Source organism: Olea europaea, chromosome 15 (assembly GCF_002742605.1).
Source record: "Olea europaea var. sylvestris chromosome 15, O_europaea_v1, whole genome shotgun sequence".
Taxonomy (NCBI): domain Eukaryota; kingdom Viridiplantae; phylum Streptophyta; class Magnoliopsida; order Lamiales; family Oleaceae; genus Olea; species Olea europaea.
In genome coordinates this window covers 28,339,472-28,358,138 of record NC_036251.1, presented here as the reverse complement: position 1 = coordinate 28,358,138, position 18,667 = coordinate 28,339,472, and the positions used below count along the sequence as shown (strand labels likewise).

General features: G+C 33.1%; 2 protein-coding genes across 2 annotated transcripts; one reads left to right on the top strand and one right to left on the bottom strand.

Moving 5' to 3' along the window:
* Positions 1-1,926: 1,926 nt before the first annotated feature.
* LOC111410787 (aspartic proteinase A1-like) lies at positions 1,927-7,794 on the bottom strand. The gene is made up of 14 exons (XM_023041313.1): positions 7,522-7,794; positions 4,584-4,944; positions 4,435-4,495; positions 4,226-4,320; positions 4,029-4,141; positions 3,766-3,934; positions 3,594-3,633; positions 3,412-3,476; positions 3,154-3,267; positions 3,004-3,068; positions 2,738-2,894; positions 2,531-2,650; positions 2,321-2,409; positions 1,927-2,223 (listed from the first exon to the last, which is right to left on the bottom strand). Exons 2-14 carry the CDS (start codon positions 4,929-4,931, stop codon positions 2,139-2,141), a joined length of 1,521 nt encoding a protein of 506 aa, XP_022897081.1. The 5' UTR covers positions 4,932-4,944; positions 7,522-7,794; the 3' UTR covers positions 1,927-2,138.
* A 5,580-nt stretch (positions 7,795-13,374) lies between these two features.
* Positions 13,375-13,929, top strand: LOC111411074 (mitogen-activated protein kinase kinase kinase 5-like). The gene has a single exon (XM_023041645.1). The coding sequence runs from the start codon at positions 13,484-13,486 to the stop codon at positions 13,919-13,921; it is 438 nt and encodes a 145-aa protein (XP_022897413.1). The 5' UTR covers positions 13,375-13,483; the 3' UTR covers positions 13,922-13,929.
* Positions 13,930-18,667: the final 4,738 nt, after the last annotated feature.

Here is an 18,667-nt window from a genome sequence, read left to right as displayed (position 1 = left end):
TAACATTGGATTTTTAGTTCGATTTGACGAATAATGCTTGCAAATTATTGCTTAGACTTGGATTGTTAGGAAGCATCTTTAAAAGTGCAACAACTTTATGCATATAAAATGAAGTAATTTGATCGTACAAAGAATAAAATAAAGTTGGATAAAACTTGTGGTGTTCATATTACGAGAAGGCTATAATTTTCAAAATAACTTCACTACCTATATTTTTATTTCTTATATATAAGTAAGGTTTCACTTACATTGGTCGAAATTACAAAAGTCCACAAGTTTACTATGACCAAAGATTAGGCCATTCATATATGGATACATCAAAGTCTATTTTCCAATATTCACAAGTAGATTTTATGATATATTTTTTTTCCTTTCACATTTTAATGATGTATTAAAACATTTGAAATACTTTTTAGCTAACATAATTAGAGTAATTTAATTAATTAATGGTGATCTTTTAGGTAGTATTGCACTCATAGCATCTCTCTAAATACTCTTTTATATACGTAAGAATATTAGGTCGAACTAATACACAAAGAATTTCCAACACCTTAACGTTTGTGATCAAAGGATGACAATAAAATATTAAGCTCAATGCTCTCTAACATCGTTAATCTTTTCGTAAAACATTATTAATCATAAAATGTGTTCTCATTATCACTATGGTTAATTCTTTGCATATAGGCGACTCCTAAATTAATATAATGAGAAGCATCAACTCGCAATATTGAAGTTACCTTCCAATATAAAGTTATAATTAAAAATCCATTAATAATTTGCATTAGGAATAACTAGAACATTCTATATACAAAAGCATATTTACGGGAATCGGATATATATATAGATATATAAATTATGTTATAGCAATGATCCATAGGTTGATTCATTGGTTGAATCATTAACTTGAAGACCCAATGATTTGTTCGAATCGACAATTAAGTCGGGTCTGACAACTATGTATATAAGTACACAAATAATTAAATTATTCCTTTTACTATAAATTCAAAATTATACTTCTTGAGATGAAAACCTAGAGCCCACCTAGAATTTGTTAGCCCAATTGAGAGTCCATTTTCCAGCTCAGGCCCCGATCCTCCAGTGCTTACGTGGATTGATCCGAATTTCATTTTACGCCCTTCAGAATCCAAAATTGAAAATTCTCATTATATGCGACGAAAATTTTCTTTTAATTAGGTGAATTTCCTCAATTCTACACACAACATTCATTTATGGATATTGACATTTGATTTATGTATGCATGCATGTACGATGTATGTTTTTCAAGATTTTAACTGACTCAGGAACCTTGGGTTTTTGAATCATTGAGTTTTTGATAGAGAAGGAAAACAGTAATTTTTAATTAGAATGAACTTGAATATCCCATTTTGATTATACTTTTTAAGCTGGAGCTATGAATTTTGATTTGGATTCGGAGAACAATTTTACAGGCATGCTCTCACTCGACGTTTTGGTTGTTAACCAGATATTTTTGTAGTTGCACCACTGACTACTCTCGACGGAGAAAATATATGTAATGTAATTAAATTTGCGACTACTTTGAGAATTCTTGGATTCGTGCAGCCACCATAAACACCCATCACAGAAGTATCTCGTCGAACTGTGAAGCTTGAAAGGCTTCACATGTACAGACTTGTACCTCAGGTTTACGCTTGCATGTTCAAAGAACTTGGGGCACTCACTGGGTTTAGGTATAGATTAAGGTTTTGATTATATAAATAATTGGTTGATTCTTAGGTTGCCAAATCGAGGATTTTTCGTTCAATTTATCAATGGCCTAGCTTTCAGCCATCTACTGGACCACTCTCTTCCTTATGATATCCAAATGGAGCAGAGGAATTTATCGGCTCATCCCATTCTCTCTTCATATTTCTGGATCACATTACTAGTAGAAATGGTTCACTTATGAGCCAAATAACGTGTTCGGTAGATGCATCTCATATGAAAACAGAAGACAGCACGCATCCCAGGGTATTATATATACATCAGTAAATCCCAAACCAAGAGTCACAAACAATACATATGAAAATTACACGATACAAATCCGCTGTCTACATCCCAAGCGTTCGTTCTTAATATCAACTACTAACACGGCATGTCCTCGCATCAAAAGGAGCTTATTATGCAGATTCAGCAAAACCCAGTCGGAGATTACCAGAGTCAAATACAGTGTGATAAACGCCCATGAACACATCTCCAAGAATCCTGCAGCCACATCAAAATACTCAGAATAAGTACCAAACTGGATTATGATCTAATCGAATGTGGACGAATTTTTATATCAAAATATAATATGACATACCACAGAGGTCCGCGAGGTGCTGGTACATCCAGAGCCATAAATCCACTGATGCAAACGGTGGCGATGCCTTCACCAGTTTTGAGAATATACTAGTTTGCCAGCAAAACAAAACAGTTTAGGACTGGTAGTAGACCATTATTCTGTAAATTTATAATTTTCTCCATTCATAAGCTATGATGAAAAATAAGCAATTTTAATGAATGAACAAACCTGTTCTGGTGTGAGAGGGTAAGCTTTGCCTCCAATGGTGAAAGTGACAGTTGGCATGTCTGACATGGAATCGCAGTCAATTGCAGACTCGCCCGCTGGACTAGGGAGGCTCTCACAAAGCTAACAAAACATGAAAATCCACATTTGAATACAGACAATATGCAATAATTCTTAGGCTGTTGAAGAAGAATTAACCCCCAAGGTCACCTGATTCACATATTCTAGTACTTTTTCTTTCACTTCTTCTTGTTTCAATTCGCTTTGCATCCAAACAACGGCCATTTCGCAGGCAGTACATAGCAAGCTCTCACGAGCTGATGTTCCCTCCTTGTTCTCCTTATCGACAACCATTTCGATATCAGAGCTGCAATCAATCACAAGCAGATACATACAACCTCGTTGATCGTATTACCAAACAAGAAAAATCAGACGATTAAATGAGGGGAAAAAAAATCTCATTTAAGGTAACACACCTCACAGACTGAGCAGCATAGGAAGAACATAAACCGATATGTGAACAAACTTTGTCCGGTTGTAACTGCAGGAAAATAAGAATTCATTTTGATTTTCCACCATATAAGTAGGATGGAGTAAGAGGTGGCGGAGGTAAAAGTATAACATACCCCTGATACCAAAAGGTCCCATATCATGTCTCCATATTGAGAGGCAATTTCTTTGCATTCCATGCTTACTACGCCTTCTGCTCCAATGGCATGGTTGATTTGAGTAATAACAGTCTGAAATGCAAGTAATTTTATTATTGCCTTGAACCAGCACGATAAGTTTAACTAAGATATATTTCTAAATAATACAATAAACCTGATGTTAACATCAGCTATATTTCTGAGAATGAAACAAGAATAAAATGAGGGAAAACGTACAGTTGGACCAGCAAGCAAGGACGTTCCAGAATCGATAATAGCAGCACAACCACCCTCACAAAAACCTGAAGGCAGAATTGAAAATGAAGTGACATGATTGAAAAATAAGAATTCTGTCTATTTTAGGTTCAAGTTTTTGGTAACAAGAAAACCTTCTGGACTCAAATAACTGCGGATATTACCTGTTGATAAATTTCCGATAAGAAAATCTCCCATTTCGAACTGGTAAAAGAAAGATACGGACACATATGAGAACAAGAGGAGACGCAGAGGAAGAAAATAAGACAATTGATAATTTGATTTTAGTTCATGTAGAAGAACCAAACTATAAGTGAATAATCCATCTTCATATACCTGCCAGTAACCTTTTTTGGTCACAGGAACATAACTATGTTTTCCCTTGTAGTGTTTGGGGTCAACACCACCAAAGACAATCTCACCACCCTCTTCTGCTTCTGTATCTCGATTAAGCCAGAAAGAGAATACTGGCTCATCGACAAGACCTTGCTTGACCATGTTGTACCTGTAATTTGTAATTGGAAATCAGTTTAAGGGGGTGATCATTGGAAAAGATGAAATACAGAACATGGACTCAATCACTTGAATCAAATGAATACCAGACTGGCACTTGATCGCCAACCGAAATTTCCTGGAAACCAAGCCCAAGTATTCCATCAAATTTGGCTATTATAAAGGTAAGGCTTGGCTCTCTTGTAGCCTCAATAAAAACCTGAAAAAGAAAAGTAGAAACGTTTTGAGTACAATCATTTGAAGTACGGTAGACACGAATTGGGATTAAAGAAAGAGAACTAACTTGATCTGTAACCACCACATCACCAACTCCGACGTTATCTTGGCTGAAATGTCCAGAAATCGATCCAGAGCCATAGTGAATTGAACATGGCTTTCCTGAATCATGGGAAGTTTCAATTTGTTAAATAAATTTAAGATTGGCAGCCCAACATGTTCTTAATCTCCACAATCATCAAAATAGCATGTAAATTAGCAAATAAGTCAACATACCATTCTTTTTATATGTACTTGACTTGCTGGCCTTGTACTTCGAATGGAAATAGCAAGCAATCTGCCCGAAAATTTAATTTGCTAAGCAACTGTACAGAAAAATGAGAACCAAAATCTAATGAAGAATTTTTTTTTAGGAATACACTTACAGAAAGATAACATTTTGAGGACGGAACCCATAAATTGGAACTGCCAGTATCAAATATCACAGTGAAATTCTGAGGGGGTGACCCGATACTAATCTCTCCATAGTATTGAGCATCCAAGTAATTTTTCAGCTCTACTATGTCTCCTTTTGAATCACCTAGCTTGAGCTGTGCATTCTTTAAACCCTTCCCATATTTCCCCTCCAATCTAGCTTGTACAGCAGCTTTAATGCTGAGAAGATCCAAGGGTCTCCTTTTCAGGTTAATTCTCCTTAGGCCATCCGAAGAAGGAAGTTGGGAGAATATTAACGTTAACAAACAGAAAACTGCATACAGATAGTTGCGATTCATCTTTGAAAATTACCTGTTCAGACAATCAATAAAACGTGGTCAAGAGAATAAATTTTAAATTTTGATAATATAAAAAGGGCATGTCAAAATCCATCAAAACATTCGTATCGAACAAGCAACTAAGAAACAGAGAACTCTTTATCTACATGCCATTAGAAAAATTTTGTCTTGGGTGCAAATTCTGTTGTTTCAAAAATAAAATGGATTTGAGTGATGACTTTAAAATTAAATTTAGGGCCTGTTTGTGCCCCTTTAATTTCAAAAAGTGTATTATGAAATAGTGATTAATGTTGAAATGTGTGGTTTGTTGAGTGGCATTGGACCTCTCCCACCCCAAAAACTAGCTCAAGAAGTGAGGCTTTCCTTTCCACTGATAAACTGAATACCAACCCCAACTATAATTGAAGTAGGACAACATAAATATGGTTAAAACAGAAGACAAAGTTTTTGATTTATGTGTAATATTATTTTAATGAAGAATGTGCAGTTGAAAATGAGTACTGTAAAAAAAATAATGTGGTAGAATGGTTGATAAACAAAGGCTCACTAATCCTTACCAAAAAATGGACACAGTAGCGTTAAGAAATAGAAGAATATAAATGATATTAAACAACCAATGAATTTGAACAAAGAAACACCAAAGAAATGAATGCAGAGTTAAAGCAAGAGTTGAAGTCTTTGTCCTTAAGTCGATTTAGACCCTCAATGATGCCTATGGATGATAGCAATCAACTTTCAAGATACAACAATTAACTTCTTATTTTTGTAGCACTCCAAAAACGAACGAACCAAATTATGACTTTTGTACTCCTTTTGAATGAAATGAAAATATATTTTTATATAAAAATTTGGCTAAGGAAATATGAATGTTTATATTATACTATGATTGCATTCATTTCACATAGTATGATTGCATATCATTGAAATGAAGTAAAGGACGCTAAAGGTCTAATTTATGGAGGAGGAGCGATTGTGAGTGAAGAGATACGCCTCAAAACTCAGCAACCTTTGCCAAGAATCCTAGCCTTTGCTATCACTCGCCTATCGCCCGTGCATCGCTCGAGATAAAAAACATAAAAGTTGTCACTCGCCTGTCGCTCAAGCCACAAACGTATCATCCGCTTACCGCTCAAGCGATAGGCAAGCGATGGAATTGGGCAAATACTCGGCCAATTTACCTCTTTTCATTCCAACCATGGATCATAATTTGTCATTTGTCCATAATTGGTTTTGAGATTCCAAACATACCACACTGATCTATTTGACAAGTAGAACAAGTTAGTATATTTATTTCCATAATTCGACCATCGAATCAAATCCGAATATTTGGCCGAAGTGGACATGAAAGTCACTTTACCATGATTTTATGCTTAACCAATTCCAACATATTCTTTCTTCAACTAGACAAAGAAAGGAGCAATTTGTACGAAATTTATGTACACAAAAAACAGGGAACAATCATTTAAGTATTTGGTTTAATGTTCCCCAAAGCAATTCCTAGTGCAATCTTATAACAAAAATGTAGCCGAGCAAACACATATTCTCAAAAGTAACCTCGTATTGATTATTGAATAACCTGCTGTATATCAGATCAATTATTTAGGTTCCAGGCTCTCAACAAACAATAATGTCTATCACTTTAGAACAAATGTTTCTCAATCTCAACACCTAACTCAGTTCTAAACCAAAACTGCAACAATCGTGAATAAGCCATTTAATCCCTGCTCCCTCACCTTTCTTATGAATAAATCAACGACAACCAATAGTATACCCTACAAAACTACTTCACTATCACTGAGGTGAGAAGAAATCAAAAAGCTGATCAAGATTTATCCACGAAACTTAATCCATTTCTTTTATTGATTGCTTCAATTTTTCAAAAACTAGGTGTGAAAGAAGTTACTTCAAATTATATACCAATGGTCTAATCAGAAGATTAACATAACTTTTTACTTGAAATTTAAACCGAAATAGGATATTGAGCTGTGGGTAGTTAGTACGTGATCAAGTGGGGATCAAGAAAACATAAAAAAACCAAAGATTAAATAAATTGATGTAGATGAGATATATCTTCATGTTTCTCAAGACAAACACTTAAACATATCATCTTGTTTTTTCCCGTAAAATACAGCAAAAGTAAACTATGCGATACAGAAGAAAGGATACATAAAACCCACCATACCAAAATAGAATTGGGACCAGTTACTTCGTATTCTACATATTAGACTATGAACTTTGTGCAGAGCAAAAGCCCCAAAGCTAGAAGTAAAACCGACACTATCAAATCTATACAATAAGCTGCAATCAATCTTTATATTAGAAGTTGAACAAGAAAAGGCCCCACGCCACAAAAAAGGAAAAGAAAGGAAAGAAAAGAAATATCACTTAGAGAGTCGCTGATTCCCTTGAACAAAGTCAAAAAAAACATAATGAATAACCCTGAAAAATTTGCGATCAAACAGATTATAGCTCAGGGAATTATCGATTTTTCACGATGACGATCAACAGTTGATGATCAAGAAATTGGCACACTTATATCATCAAATATGTAAAGATAAAGTACAGATGATGGTGAAGATTAAAGTCAGACCTTTCTCCTCGGTTCTTGCTTTGTGAGCAAAACTATGAGTAAATTGATGAATTATGCAGGGGTGTTTAGATGGAGAGTCGCTACACTCCACACAGTCCGGAGACACTTGATTAGATAATTCTTGAGGCCGAGGACAGATAAATATACTGTTTTTTGTCTGCAATGAAATGAGTAGATCTGTGATAAGAAGGAGGGCCACGTGCGGCTTGGAGCGTGTACATATGGATATTAGGCTTTGAAGTTCCAATCTTTTCGCGAATCGTAAAATTTGAATTTGTTGTCTAATAGTTCTTTTTGCCGATCTAAAATTTGATTTTATCGTCTAGTCATGCTTTGTGTTTTCTACGCTTAGGCTTCATCTAAACATGTCTAGGTTAGTAAAAATTTGAATGACGAACATGAAATGAGTATACCAATGGTGAGAAGGAGGACTATATGCAATTTTGAGCAAGTACATTAAGACTTTCAATGGATTGAATTTAGATCCGAATTCAATTCGAATGAATTCATGAAAGATGAATTTAAGTTCTCAATCCGATAACTTAATCAAGATTCGAATCCGATAATTCATTAATTAAATGGAGCAAATATGAATATAGGTCATTTCGATCCAATAACAATCGATCTGATTTGTTATAATAATTAATATATTTTATATATTACTGCATAATATATTTCGCATAAATTATTATTCTTATTTTTTTCATTTTGAAACTTATATTATGCTTTATAACTTTTAATGAATAATATCAAATCTATCAAATTTAAATATAATATTAATATATATTATAATAAATTTTGTATTGAAATTGAGAATCCACTCTTTGAATTATCAGATCGAATAGAATATGGACAGATCTGATCCATATTCAATCATTTTACAACCCTAATATACATATGAATAATGCATTGTAGATAGGCGTGAAGTTTGGTCTTTTCTAATCACACTGTATAATTTTTCCTTTAGGCTTTGCTTAGACTTGCATAGACTCATAAAAATTTGAAGTCTACCCACACTTTGGACGCTTTCAAAATTGAAGGGGTAGGTTTGATAAATTATGGAAGGTGAGTTGTGTTTAAGGTACAAGCGCGTGAGCTACTGGGATAGATAATTTAAAGGCATCAATAATTTATACTGACTTTGTGAAGATACCGAGAAGTTTCGTGAAGGAAAATTGACAAGTGGATGATTATGGTTCGGACTATGAATTTTATTTGGATTTTTTTATTGGGTTGAGTATGGTTTAGTCATTGTTTTTGTTGATTTTTTATGCTTTATTGATGCATTATTATTATTATTTTTTAATAAGATAAGACAATGATCATGTGCCCTAACGGCCCAACTTTATTATTATTATTTTTAGTTTGGTCCAATTTTGGTTGATTCCTTATGAAATTTGGGCCTGAGATCCATCTGGACCGACCCAGTTGAGCTGCAAGAGAGGATGTCCCAGCCTACATTAACTCTACGAACATGCTGGGCTTATAAGGGGCCCTCAACAGCCCAAATAAAAGGTGTTCGTTTTACACCTACAGCCCAGTTAAAGACTTCCAACATAGTGATAATTACATAAAACCCGAGAGTTAAAAATTAGGGTTCAAAAATCATATGAATAGTTTAATAGTTCAAAAATCAAATTTTCATCTTTAAATTAAATACCAATTATACTCGAATTTCATTCAAATCCGTCTTCTCTCTCTCTCAATTATAATCAATTTTCTCTCTCTCCTTTTCCTTCTCTCTTTATCAATTATAATCCATCTCCTTCTCGCTCCTTAAACTCTCCCCACCCGTCTCTCTCTCTCTCTCTCTTGGCAGATCAAGAAGGGTTTAGGAGGTGATGCTTCTATTTTCACTCTCCCCACCTGAATTCAACTTCACCGGCAGCTTCATCCCCAAGTTGTGTCGTCTCTTCCAGACGGTAGCGCATTGATCTGTGGCCTCATCTTCACCGGCGGCTACAGTGCGCATCTCGCTCGAGTCTCCACAATCTGTCTCCGCCACCGATTTCTATAGCTGTGGATCTATCGTCGGCGTGGTGGATTTGTGGGTGTCGGCCGATGATATTGGATCTCTAATTTTGGATTAATTTTTTGGATCTGTAATGCTCCGGTGGTGGCATTGAGCGGATAAGTTTTGATTTTGGTTCTAACATTGGGCTGGAGGAGAATAGGGAAGAGGACAATGGTGGTTTGTGTGTTGGATGGCATGGGTGACCAGATCTGTTTTTTTTTTTTATTTTTTAAGTGTTTTGGTGATTGGTTCCTGTTAATGTGGTGGTGGTTCCAATAGTGAGGGATGGCCGGTGGTGTTCTGGTGGTTTTACCCACGACGGTGTTGCTATCGAGTGGCGGTGGTCGTTCTGACGGCGATACTGCTGTAGGCAGAGGTTGTCATAAGTGTTGGTGGTGGTCACATGGTCACAAATTATTTGGTTGATTGTGATCATAAAATTGATTAATTTGTGGTCAATAGAGACCGATGAAAAGATAAATTGTGACCAATGTGACCTAAACAAATATCAATTTGTGACCGTCTAATGACGTGATCAATACCTACATTGTGACGTATTAATTTTCGATCTGTGATCGATGAACAAATTGTGACTTATAAATTTTTTTAATTGTGACCGTAAAATAATTTGTAATATTTAAAAATTATGATTTCTGATCGAAAAATAATATATGACTAATTAAAATATGAATCTGTGACCAAATGTATAGATATGTGACCTTAATGTATGACAAAATCGAATAAATTGGATACTAATTCAATCATTAAATTTGCAATTTTTTTCCTCAATCGTGAATGATTGTCTTTTGTTTGGAATGTAAATATGTATTTTAAGGAGTTTGTTCAAGTATGGAAACTGAATGCTTAATTTTAGGGATTTAATTTCAACAAATTTCTCTCTCTCTCTCTCTCTCTCTCTCTTAGTTTTAAAATTAAAAACTTGTCATCTTAAAACTAAAATATAGCATAGTTAATATAGGGATTATGAAATTTTCCCTTTGGGCAATGCGTGGTGTCAAAGTAAAACTATAGCAAGAAATTGCCGTTGACATATCTTAAAACAAGAAAATTATTTGTTCACACTTCGATTTTAGTTCTTTAATTTGAAATATCCATCGTGAAGAAGAAATTCTAAGTACGATATAATGTTGAGAAGCGCAAGAATTGGTAAAATTGCAATATTGGGAATTGAAATTCATCTTAAAAATCACCACAAATCGATAAATAGTCTTGAGCAAAGTATATGAGAATTTCTTTCTTTTTTATAGAAGAAATCCTAAGTTTAACATGGATTGTAGACGACTGTAGTGGCATGTGGTTGGATGCTGCCTACTGTTATGGTATGCGGTCACAACAATGCTTGCAAGTACTTTGATTCAAAGATGGCAAAAAATTAAAATTTCCATTTTATTTTCCTTCATAAACTATTTTCTTGGATTCTTTCTCATTGCTATAAAAAGTTTTTTCGTATTTGGTTAGTCACACAATACAAAATATGAGCCTCCCGAGTGGTGGCTTCTTCTCTCTTTTGTGTTTGGATCAAGTTTCATTGCATTTTGGAGGCATTTTACTTTCCCTTGTACATCACTGGTAATGGAGACAAATATTGTCTTATGGAGAGTTTTGACCTGCGGCTTGAAATCCATTGAGGGCTAATATTTCAGTTCAATTCGAGTTACTGTAAGGCATTCTCCACCAGTCATGCATAGTAAAGTAAAACTATTTGTCAGGCGAAACTTAGATACCTGAATTACCAAAAAATAAAATAAAAAATAAAATAAGGTAAAACTATTTGTTGCTAGTATCATTTAGGCCGATAAAGGTGGTGTTACGAAAGAAGAAGCCGGGAATGGCCAATTTTCTTGTGGTGACCACAAAACAACTTTAAATATGTTTGTGCAAACTTCTACCTCAATGTAAGTTAATTAGACATGATAATATAAAGAAGCCAATTCCATTGAGAGAGGGAAAAAGGTGAGGGTGAAACATGCTAGGTAAAAGGGAGAAATGTCCACAAGCAGGGTCGATCATGAGATTTTAGGCGTTCTGTGTAACATTTTAAAATTGTGCTCCTTTTAATGTAATTTTAAAAAATATGCATAGAAAAAAATATATTCCAATATTAATATTATTTCATTTGAAAAATATTACAGTATTTGTGTTTTTTTTTTATTTCGTAAATAAGAAAAATTACAAGTAAAGCTCAAAAGCACCTTTTGAATTTCATCAAAATTCATATATCATCAACAAAAAACCATCCAAACCAGTAACCTCTTCGTGTAATTCCACATGAACAAAAAAATGACGACATTACAACCTAGAACTCAAAAATTCACGAAATAACAATTAATGAGTGGATAATTGGCACTAATAAAATGACCATATTATGATGTAGATTATACTATTGTAAAGCAAGCAACAAAGATTGACGGTAGAATTTTTCCTATTCTCTGTTTGACTATTTTCCGTGAGTTAAAAGGTAGGACATAGGGAAATGGTGAAAAGGGATATGGGGTTAACTTTTCACTTTTCACTTTAATTATTTAAAATTTGGGCTAATTATTAATTGGTTAATGAAGCTAATTGGATATTTGGGATCACACCCGTAAAATAGATAGCTTTAAAATATTTTTTCCTTTTGAAAGCAAAATAATTTAAAATTAAAAAATATATATATTTTTTTTCAATAATATGTTAAATTAAAAAAATGTTATCGTGTATTCTTTTTTAAAAATATTGTGCCCTTTAACTTAATATAATAAAAATTTTAAATTATATTTTAAATATATGATTATAAATGCACAAAATAATAATAATAATAATAATATAATTGATGCCCCTATAATGTCCATGTCATGTGTGGTCGCTCAACTCACACACCTTCAACATTACCTCTGGCTACATACAGGTTTTTTATCTAACAAATATACAAATAGTGAAGCATGAATTCTGTAAAATTCTTATTCTACAATAGTTTCAGTATAAGAGTGCACAATTAAGTTCTTTTGTCGAGTGTGTATTAAGTAAGAAACGATCTCAAGTCATTATTTATACATGGTATATTTTTGTAGTTATAATGTAAATTAGACTGACATAAACAAGAAATAATTTTATTCTTTTTGTTCTTTTGAACTTATGAAAGGAAATTAGATGACAAAATATTCCAACCCAACTTACACACGAATGCAATTATCCGTACACATTTAAGAGAAAATAACTGCCCTCAGGGCACATCTCCAAGTGGTAAAAGAGGGTGGTGGAAAAATCCAACTTTCATTGAGATTGTCGTGTCAAGGGTTCGAATCCTGAAATATGAATTTGGCTATTGGATAAGTGCAAGTGTACAAACAGTCTTCCACCCTATACCTTTGAAGGCATAACCTGCGATTTACCTCCCTCATGATACTCTTGGACAGGGGCGGTGGGAAACCCTTAAGGTTGGGGTTCAACCTTTTTTTTAAGAGAAAACAATTGTGTAAAAAGAGAAGGTTATGAAAATAATTTTCCTTTTTCAATCCCATTTTTCTTATTGGTGTCAATTAAATACCGGAATTAAGAGAATAGGTAGCAATATCTTTAAATCTTTTTCTCTCTCTCAAAATTTCAAGTATTGATTCTTGACCCGACCGAATATGGAAACTATCTGCATGCGAGGAATTACGTTCCCACTTTCGACATTGAAAAGACACTTCAAACGCCTTTACAATCTGATTTCAAACTGGATTCGATCGAGTCACAACGTTTCAATCATTCTCTAATTCGGATTCATGTTTCTATCAAAAATGTAATTGCTATTTCCTATAAAGGGGAGAAAAAATTCATCACAAACCCCACTTTCTCTCACAGTTTTGCTTCAAGTTCTCCGTTAAGAGAATTCGTCATAAACCCCATTTTTCTCTTTTAGTTTTGCATCAAATTCTGCCTTCGCCTTTCTGAAAATTAATAATAATGACAGGAGAACAAAGTTCGTACCAAGATATGGATCGTCACTGGAGAAAAGAATACATTGTTGGTTCCGGTACGTATGGCACCGTGTATTTGGCGTCAAAGCTCGATTCTCGACTTTCCCTTTCTCCTCCTTCCATTTCCGTGGCCGCTGTGAAGTCCGACAGCGTTTATTGGTCCTCCCTGAAGAAGGAGGGAGAAATTCTGCACGAACTGAGAGGTTGCCCCGAGATCGTCCAGTGTTTTGGAGCAGATATAAGTTTTGAAAACAATAGAGACGTCTTCAATCTTCTCCTTGAATACGCAGCTGGTGGATCCCTCGTTGATCTGATAAAAAACAATGGAGGAAAAATCCAGAATCTCACGTTGCATGTTACACTTATATGCTGCTTAGGGGTCTCTCTCACGTTCATGAGAAAGGGTTTGTTCATTGTGATATGAAACCTGATAATATTCTCGTTTTTCCCAGTGTACATGGCGGTACCATACACAATCTCAAGATAGCAGATTTTGGATCGGCCAAGAGAATCGAAGAGGAAGAAGAGTTTATTCCTGGGTCATCGAGCTTCAACAGAGGCGCACTTCTCTATGCATCCCCAGAATCCATATCTAAAGGGATACACAAGCCAGTTACTGATATATGGTCTCTTGGCTGCATTATTGTGGAGATGATCACAGGCAAACCCCTTTGGACTAATGGGAAGGCACGAGATTTGATCGATGAAATTATGTTTGGTCATCCAAATCTACCGAAAAATATTTCGTATTGTGCGGAAGATTTCTTAAAATTGTGCTTGACAAAGAATGAGTATCAGAGATGGACGGCCAACATGCTGTTGGATCATCCATTTATTTTCACGAATTTCTCAGCATTGCCACTAAATTTTAAGAATCCAGTGCTGCCTAATCCCTTTGGATCCGATATACATGTCTATAAATTGGACCTATTTTCCACACCATCGAAGATTGAAGAACCTACTGATCGTTCAGTTAATGTACAGAAATAAAGAAACATTCATTTATTGTAAAAATTGTGATGGGCTTGTACCGGTTAGAAATTGATTTTGAGTAAAATTTTGTTTAATTTTCTAGATATATGTAATTGTGCAAATTTTGCATTTTAAGTTCTTTTTATGTTGTTGTCATTTAAGCAATATATGGTGTTATAATCCGGATCAAATTTGAAACTAGTTTGTTCCGAAAAGCGAAAGATAATATTGGATTAATCCAAGACCACGTACTTTGTTAAAGAGAATAAGAGATTAAACCACAATATGATGTAATTGATCGAAAGCAAAAGAATAATAAAAGACAAGAAAATATCGATGAGGAATTGGGAGACTTTATTATAATATGAAAAAAGAATACAAAGATTTTGTATTTATAATTTGTCTAACTTATAATGAAGATAGATAACCTAACTAAATTGTAGAGAGTAGTCAAATATATATAAAAAAAAAAGAATCTGAGTATTAGAAATAGAGTTGTAGATGAATAGAATGTCCAAAAGTTTCCTTATCTTGATCTCTTTAAGTTCAACACAAATTTCAACTCCCAATAAAGCTTTCAAATAGAACTTCAACTAGAATTTGTCAAATAGATTTCGAATAGGATTTCAAAAGCATTCCAAAATTGATTTTTTCTTGACGTTCATTTCAATTAGAACTCTTCAATTACTTCAACAATGAATTTGGATGTGACCCAAATTCTAACAATTTCTACTTTGACGCGAATTCCACTATAATGAATGAAACTTTAAAATTCTTTACCCCTAGACAAATTCCACGACAAGGAATAAACTTGAACTCTTCAATGAAAAAATACAAACAAACTTTTCCATCAACAATTTTATTATTATTTATTTTTTTTTTTTTTTTTTTTTTGATAATTTTTGGAGGACTAATCATAGAGCAATAAAAGGTGAATACATCAAAAAAGGTGGATAAATATTTGGGGAACACAAGATTCAAGCGATCAAGAATGTAAATCTAAAATAGGTTTTATTCTCACTTTTGTATTTTCTTCATTATTATCTCATATTTACAATGTATTGTGTAAAATATTTTTCTTTTTATCATTTATATAATATGAGCTAATTTATTATGTTGGAATTTGTGGTGTTAGTTTAACATAACTTTAATTAATTTTAATATTTGCTCTTTAATGTTTAGTTACTTATTTTCGTATGTTTTTATTATTGTTATCTATTGCATTTTTATTTATGTGGCCAATGAATGATTATGTTTGGTGATTTATATACTGTTCGAGAGAAGATTGTGTATTTTAAATCAAATAGTAGAAACCCTATATTTGTGTAGGGGATAGAGATATACTCCTAACTTTAGATAATCCATTGATCTATTTTTACAAAGATTTAATGCGGTTATTTGGTTTTAATAGACATAGAGATATAGTAGGTTAAACCAATCAATTATAATTAATTTCACTTGAGGGATGTAATTAACTAACAATGGGAGATCAGGTCTCACATCGTAATAAGTAATTTGTTAATTAATTTGTGGATAAATTAATTAGGCTACGGTTAAACAAAAGCATAAATCCCAATCACGTTTTTTTCCGAAATTTTCGAGATTTTTATATTTTCTTATTTTGTAACTTTTAGTTATTTTCCTTATTTTTCAAAATCATAATTTTATTGCCTTTTTTTTATCGTTAGAATTAAACTAATTAAAATTGTATAATTGAAAGTATACATTCCTGGACGAATCGATAATTCGGATTCAAAAAGTCCACTTTATTACTTGAACTCGACCCATGCACTTGCGGTTTGCACTTGCTTAACAAACAATCACGACTATATAAAATCATGTTTTTAAATAACAAATATGAAGCAGTCAAAAAACACAACGAAATCAATCCCATATAAGTTAACACTACTTGCCTTTTAATCTGCGACAATGAAAATCTTATACTGCGATCTAATAGTGGAACATCAAACTTCATGGTTGCCATCCCAAAACAAAATCTCCTTGTGAATTAAGTCTGAGCTCTAATAGCACTTGTTATAATCCGAGCCAAATCTGAAACTAGTTTGTTGAGAAAAGTGAAAGATGATATCGAATTAATCCAAGACAACTTTGTTGGAGAATCTAAGAGATTAAATCACAATATGAAGTGTCTATGATTTATCTAATTTATAATTAGGTTAAATAACCTAACTAAATTGTAGAAAAGAGTCAAATATATATAGGAAACAATCCCAGTATTAGAAGTATAATTGTAGATGAAATATAATGCCTAAAAGTTTTCTTATCATGATATCTTTAAATCCAACACAAATTTCAATTTCTAATAGGGATTCCAAATCGAATTTCAACTAGAATTTGTCAAATAGATTTCGAATAGGGTTTCAAAAACGTTCCAAAATTAAAATCCTCTTGACGTGCACTTTAATTAGAACTCTTTAATTACTTTAACAATAAATTCGGGTCACATTTAAATTCTAACATATGGAATAATATGAACCTTTGAATGGACATTCCAGACCCTTTTTTTTTTTTTTTTCTTTTGTAAATTTAAATGCTCTGTTAGAAGTTGATTGGTCACTTAATTTTTTTCATCAATTTAAGAAGTTTGACGTGATCTTGATTGAAAATTAATCAATTTCCATTTAGCCCCCTTATTTGACAATCATTGAAATAAATTTTTTTTTGCTCAAACTCATTTTCAATCACATATATTCAAAATAAAATATTTTACACATAAATTTAAAATTATTTCTTTCTTTTTAGCTACGCATTCTCAAAAAATCACTGTTTCAAAACTCATTTTCTCCCCAAAATAAAAATAAAAAAAAATAAAAATAAACCTCCTTTTAATGATTGTAAAATTGACATGATCTTATACCAAAAAAAATTTGAAAAATTATTGGAGATAGTTATTTTATTGGGTAATACTACGTGTACACTTTTGGTTGTATATAATGTTTTACATCCCCTTACATAAAAGAGCCACACATATAATTTATTATGTGTGGGTCTTCTTTCATGTGAGAGGGGTGTAACCTATCATGTATACTAAGTCCTCGTTTGGCCTCCATTTTGTTGTAATGAAAATGAGTGGAATAGTATTTTTTGAAAAATAAGTGATTAAAAAAATTTTTGATTTACGTACAATATTATTTTATGAAAGATTGTGTGGTTGAAAATAAGAGAGAAAAAAATGAAACGTAATAAAATGAAATTTAATGGGGGCCAAACAGGGGCTAAAAGTGTACAATTAGACTAATCCTATTTTATTTTGGTAATGATGTATATGGTACACCATTCCCATTGAATACGTGTTCACAATAATTGAAATCAAGTGCAGTGGCGGAGCCACGTTGAGACTAGTGCGGGCATACATTTTAGGTCCAAACTTTTTTGCTTTTTTTTTTTTTTTTTCAAATAGCAACAGGGGAGGAGGTGGAATAAAAATATATTTTAATTTACATGGGTTTTATTTTTAGGTCCAAACCCATGATTTTGTTTTATAGTTTATCATCATTAAATTTATGATCAAAACACAATGTTCCACATGGGTTAAATTATGCCGGAAAGTGGCGGATCCAAGAAAAAATTCAACGCGGACTAATACATATAAAAAAAAATACTGCATATAAAAAAAATTACTTAATTTTTTTTAAATGAATATTTGGGCTGAAGGGGACGGGCTGTAGCACGGCCCAGCCCGTCCCTGAATTCGCCCATGCCTGCACTGAACAAATTTCCTGACTCCACCCCTCATCGTGTGAGTCTTCAACTTGAGCAATGCACACACTGAAACCAATTACACTAATTTCCAGTAGTGATTATCAATACGGCTTTCATTTCAATAAGATTCAAACTGTTCAGCCTAACTAAGCTTCTGTTTGATTTAAATAAAAATAAAATTTTCAGTAAATTTTAATAAAAATTAATGAATTTTATAGTTAAAAAGTTGGTAAAAATTATGGAGACGTTGAAAATAAGTCTGAGAATAAAATGAATTTTAGAAAAAGGAATGCAAAAAATCAATAACAAATTCAACCTTTCACCAAGTTATAATCTATGACTTCATTCTCCCGCATACAATTTCAAACTTTATAATCAAAGACTTCGTTGCTGGATCAGAAAAATCTACTAATTTTTTTACTGAACTTGATTAATGAAAATAAGTACAAGACAAGTCTGTGATTGTGACGTCGAA

Bases quoted from the DNA above. Each gene is read 5' to 3' on its own strand.
- LOC111410787 (XM_023041313.1), bottom strand. From the start codon at position 4,931: ATGAATCGCAACTATCTGTATGCAGTTTTCTGTTTGTTAACGTTAATA. The intron at 3,634-3,765 runs GTATATGAAGAT...TTCTTTTACCAG, and splicing joins CCAAAAAAGGTTACTGGCAG to TTCGAAATGGGAGATTTTCT. The intron at 2,895-3,003 runs GTGTGTTACCTT...GATTGATTGCAG, and splicing joins TATGCTGCTCAGTCTGTGAG to CTCTGATATCGAAATGGTTG.
- LOC111411074 (XM_023041645.1), top strand. From the start codon at position 13,484: ATGACAGGAGAACAAAGTTCGTACCAAGATATGGATCGTCACTGGAGA.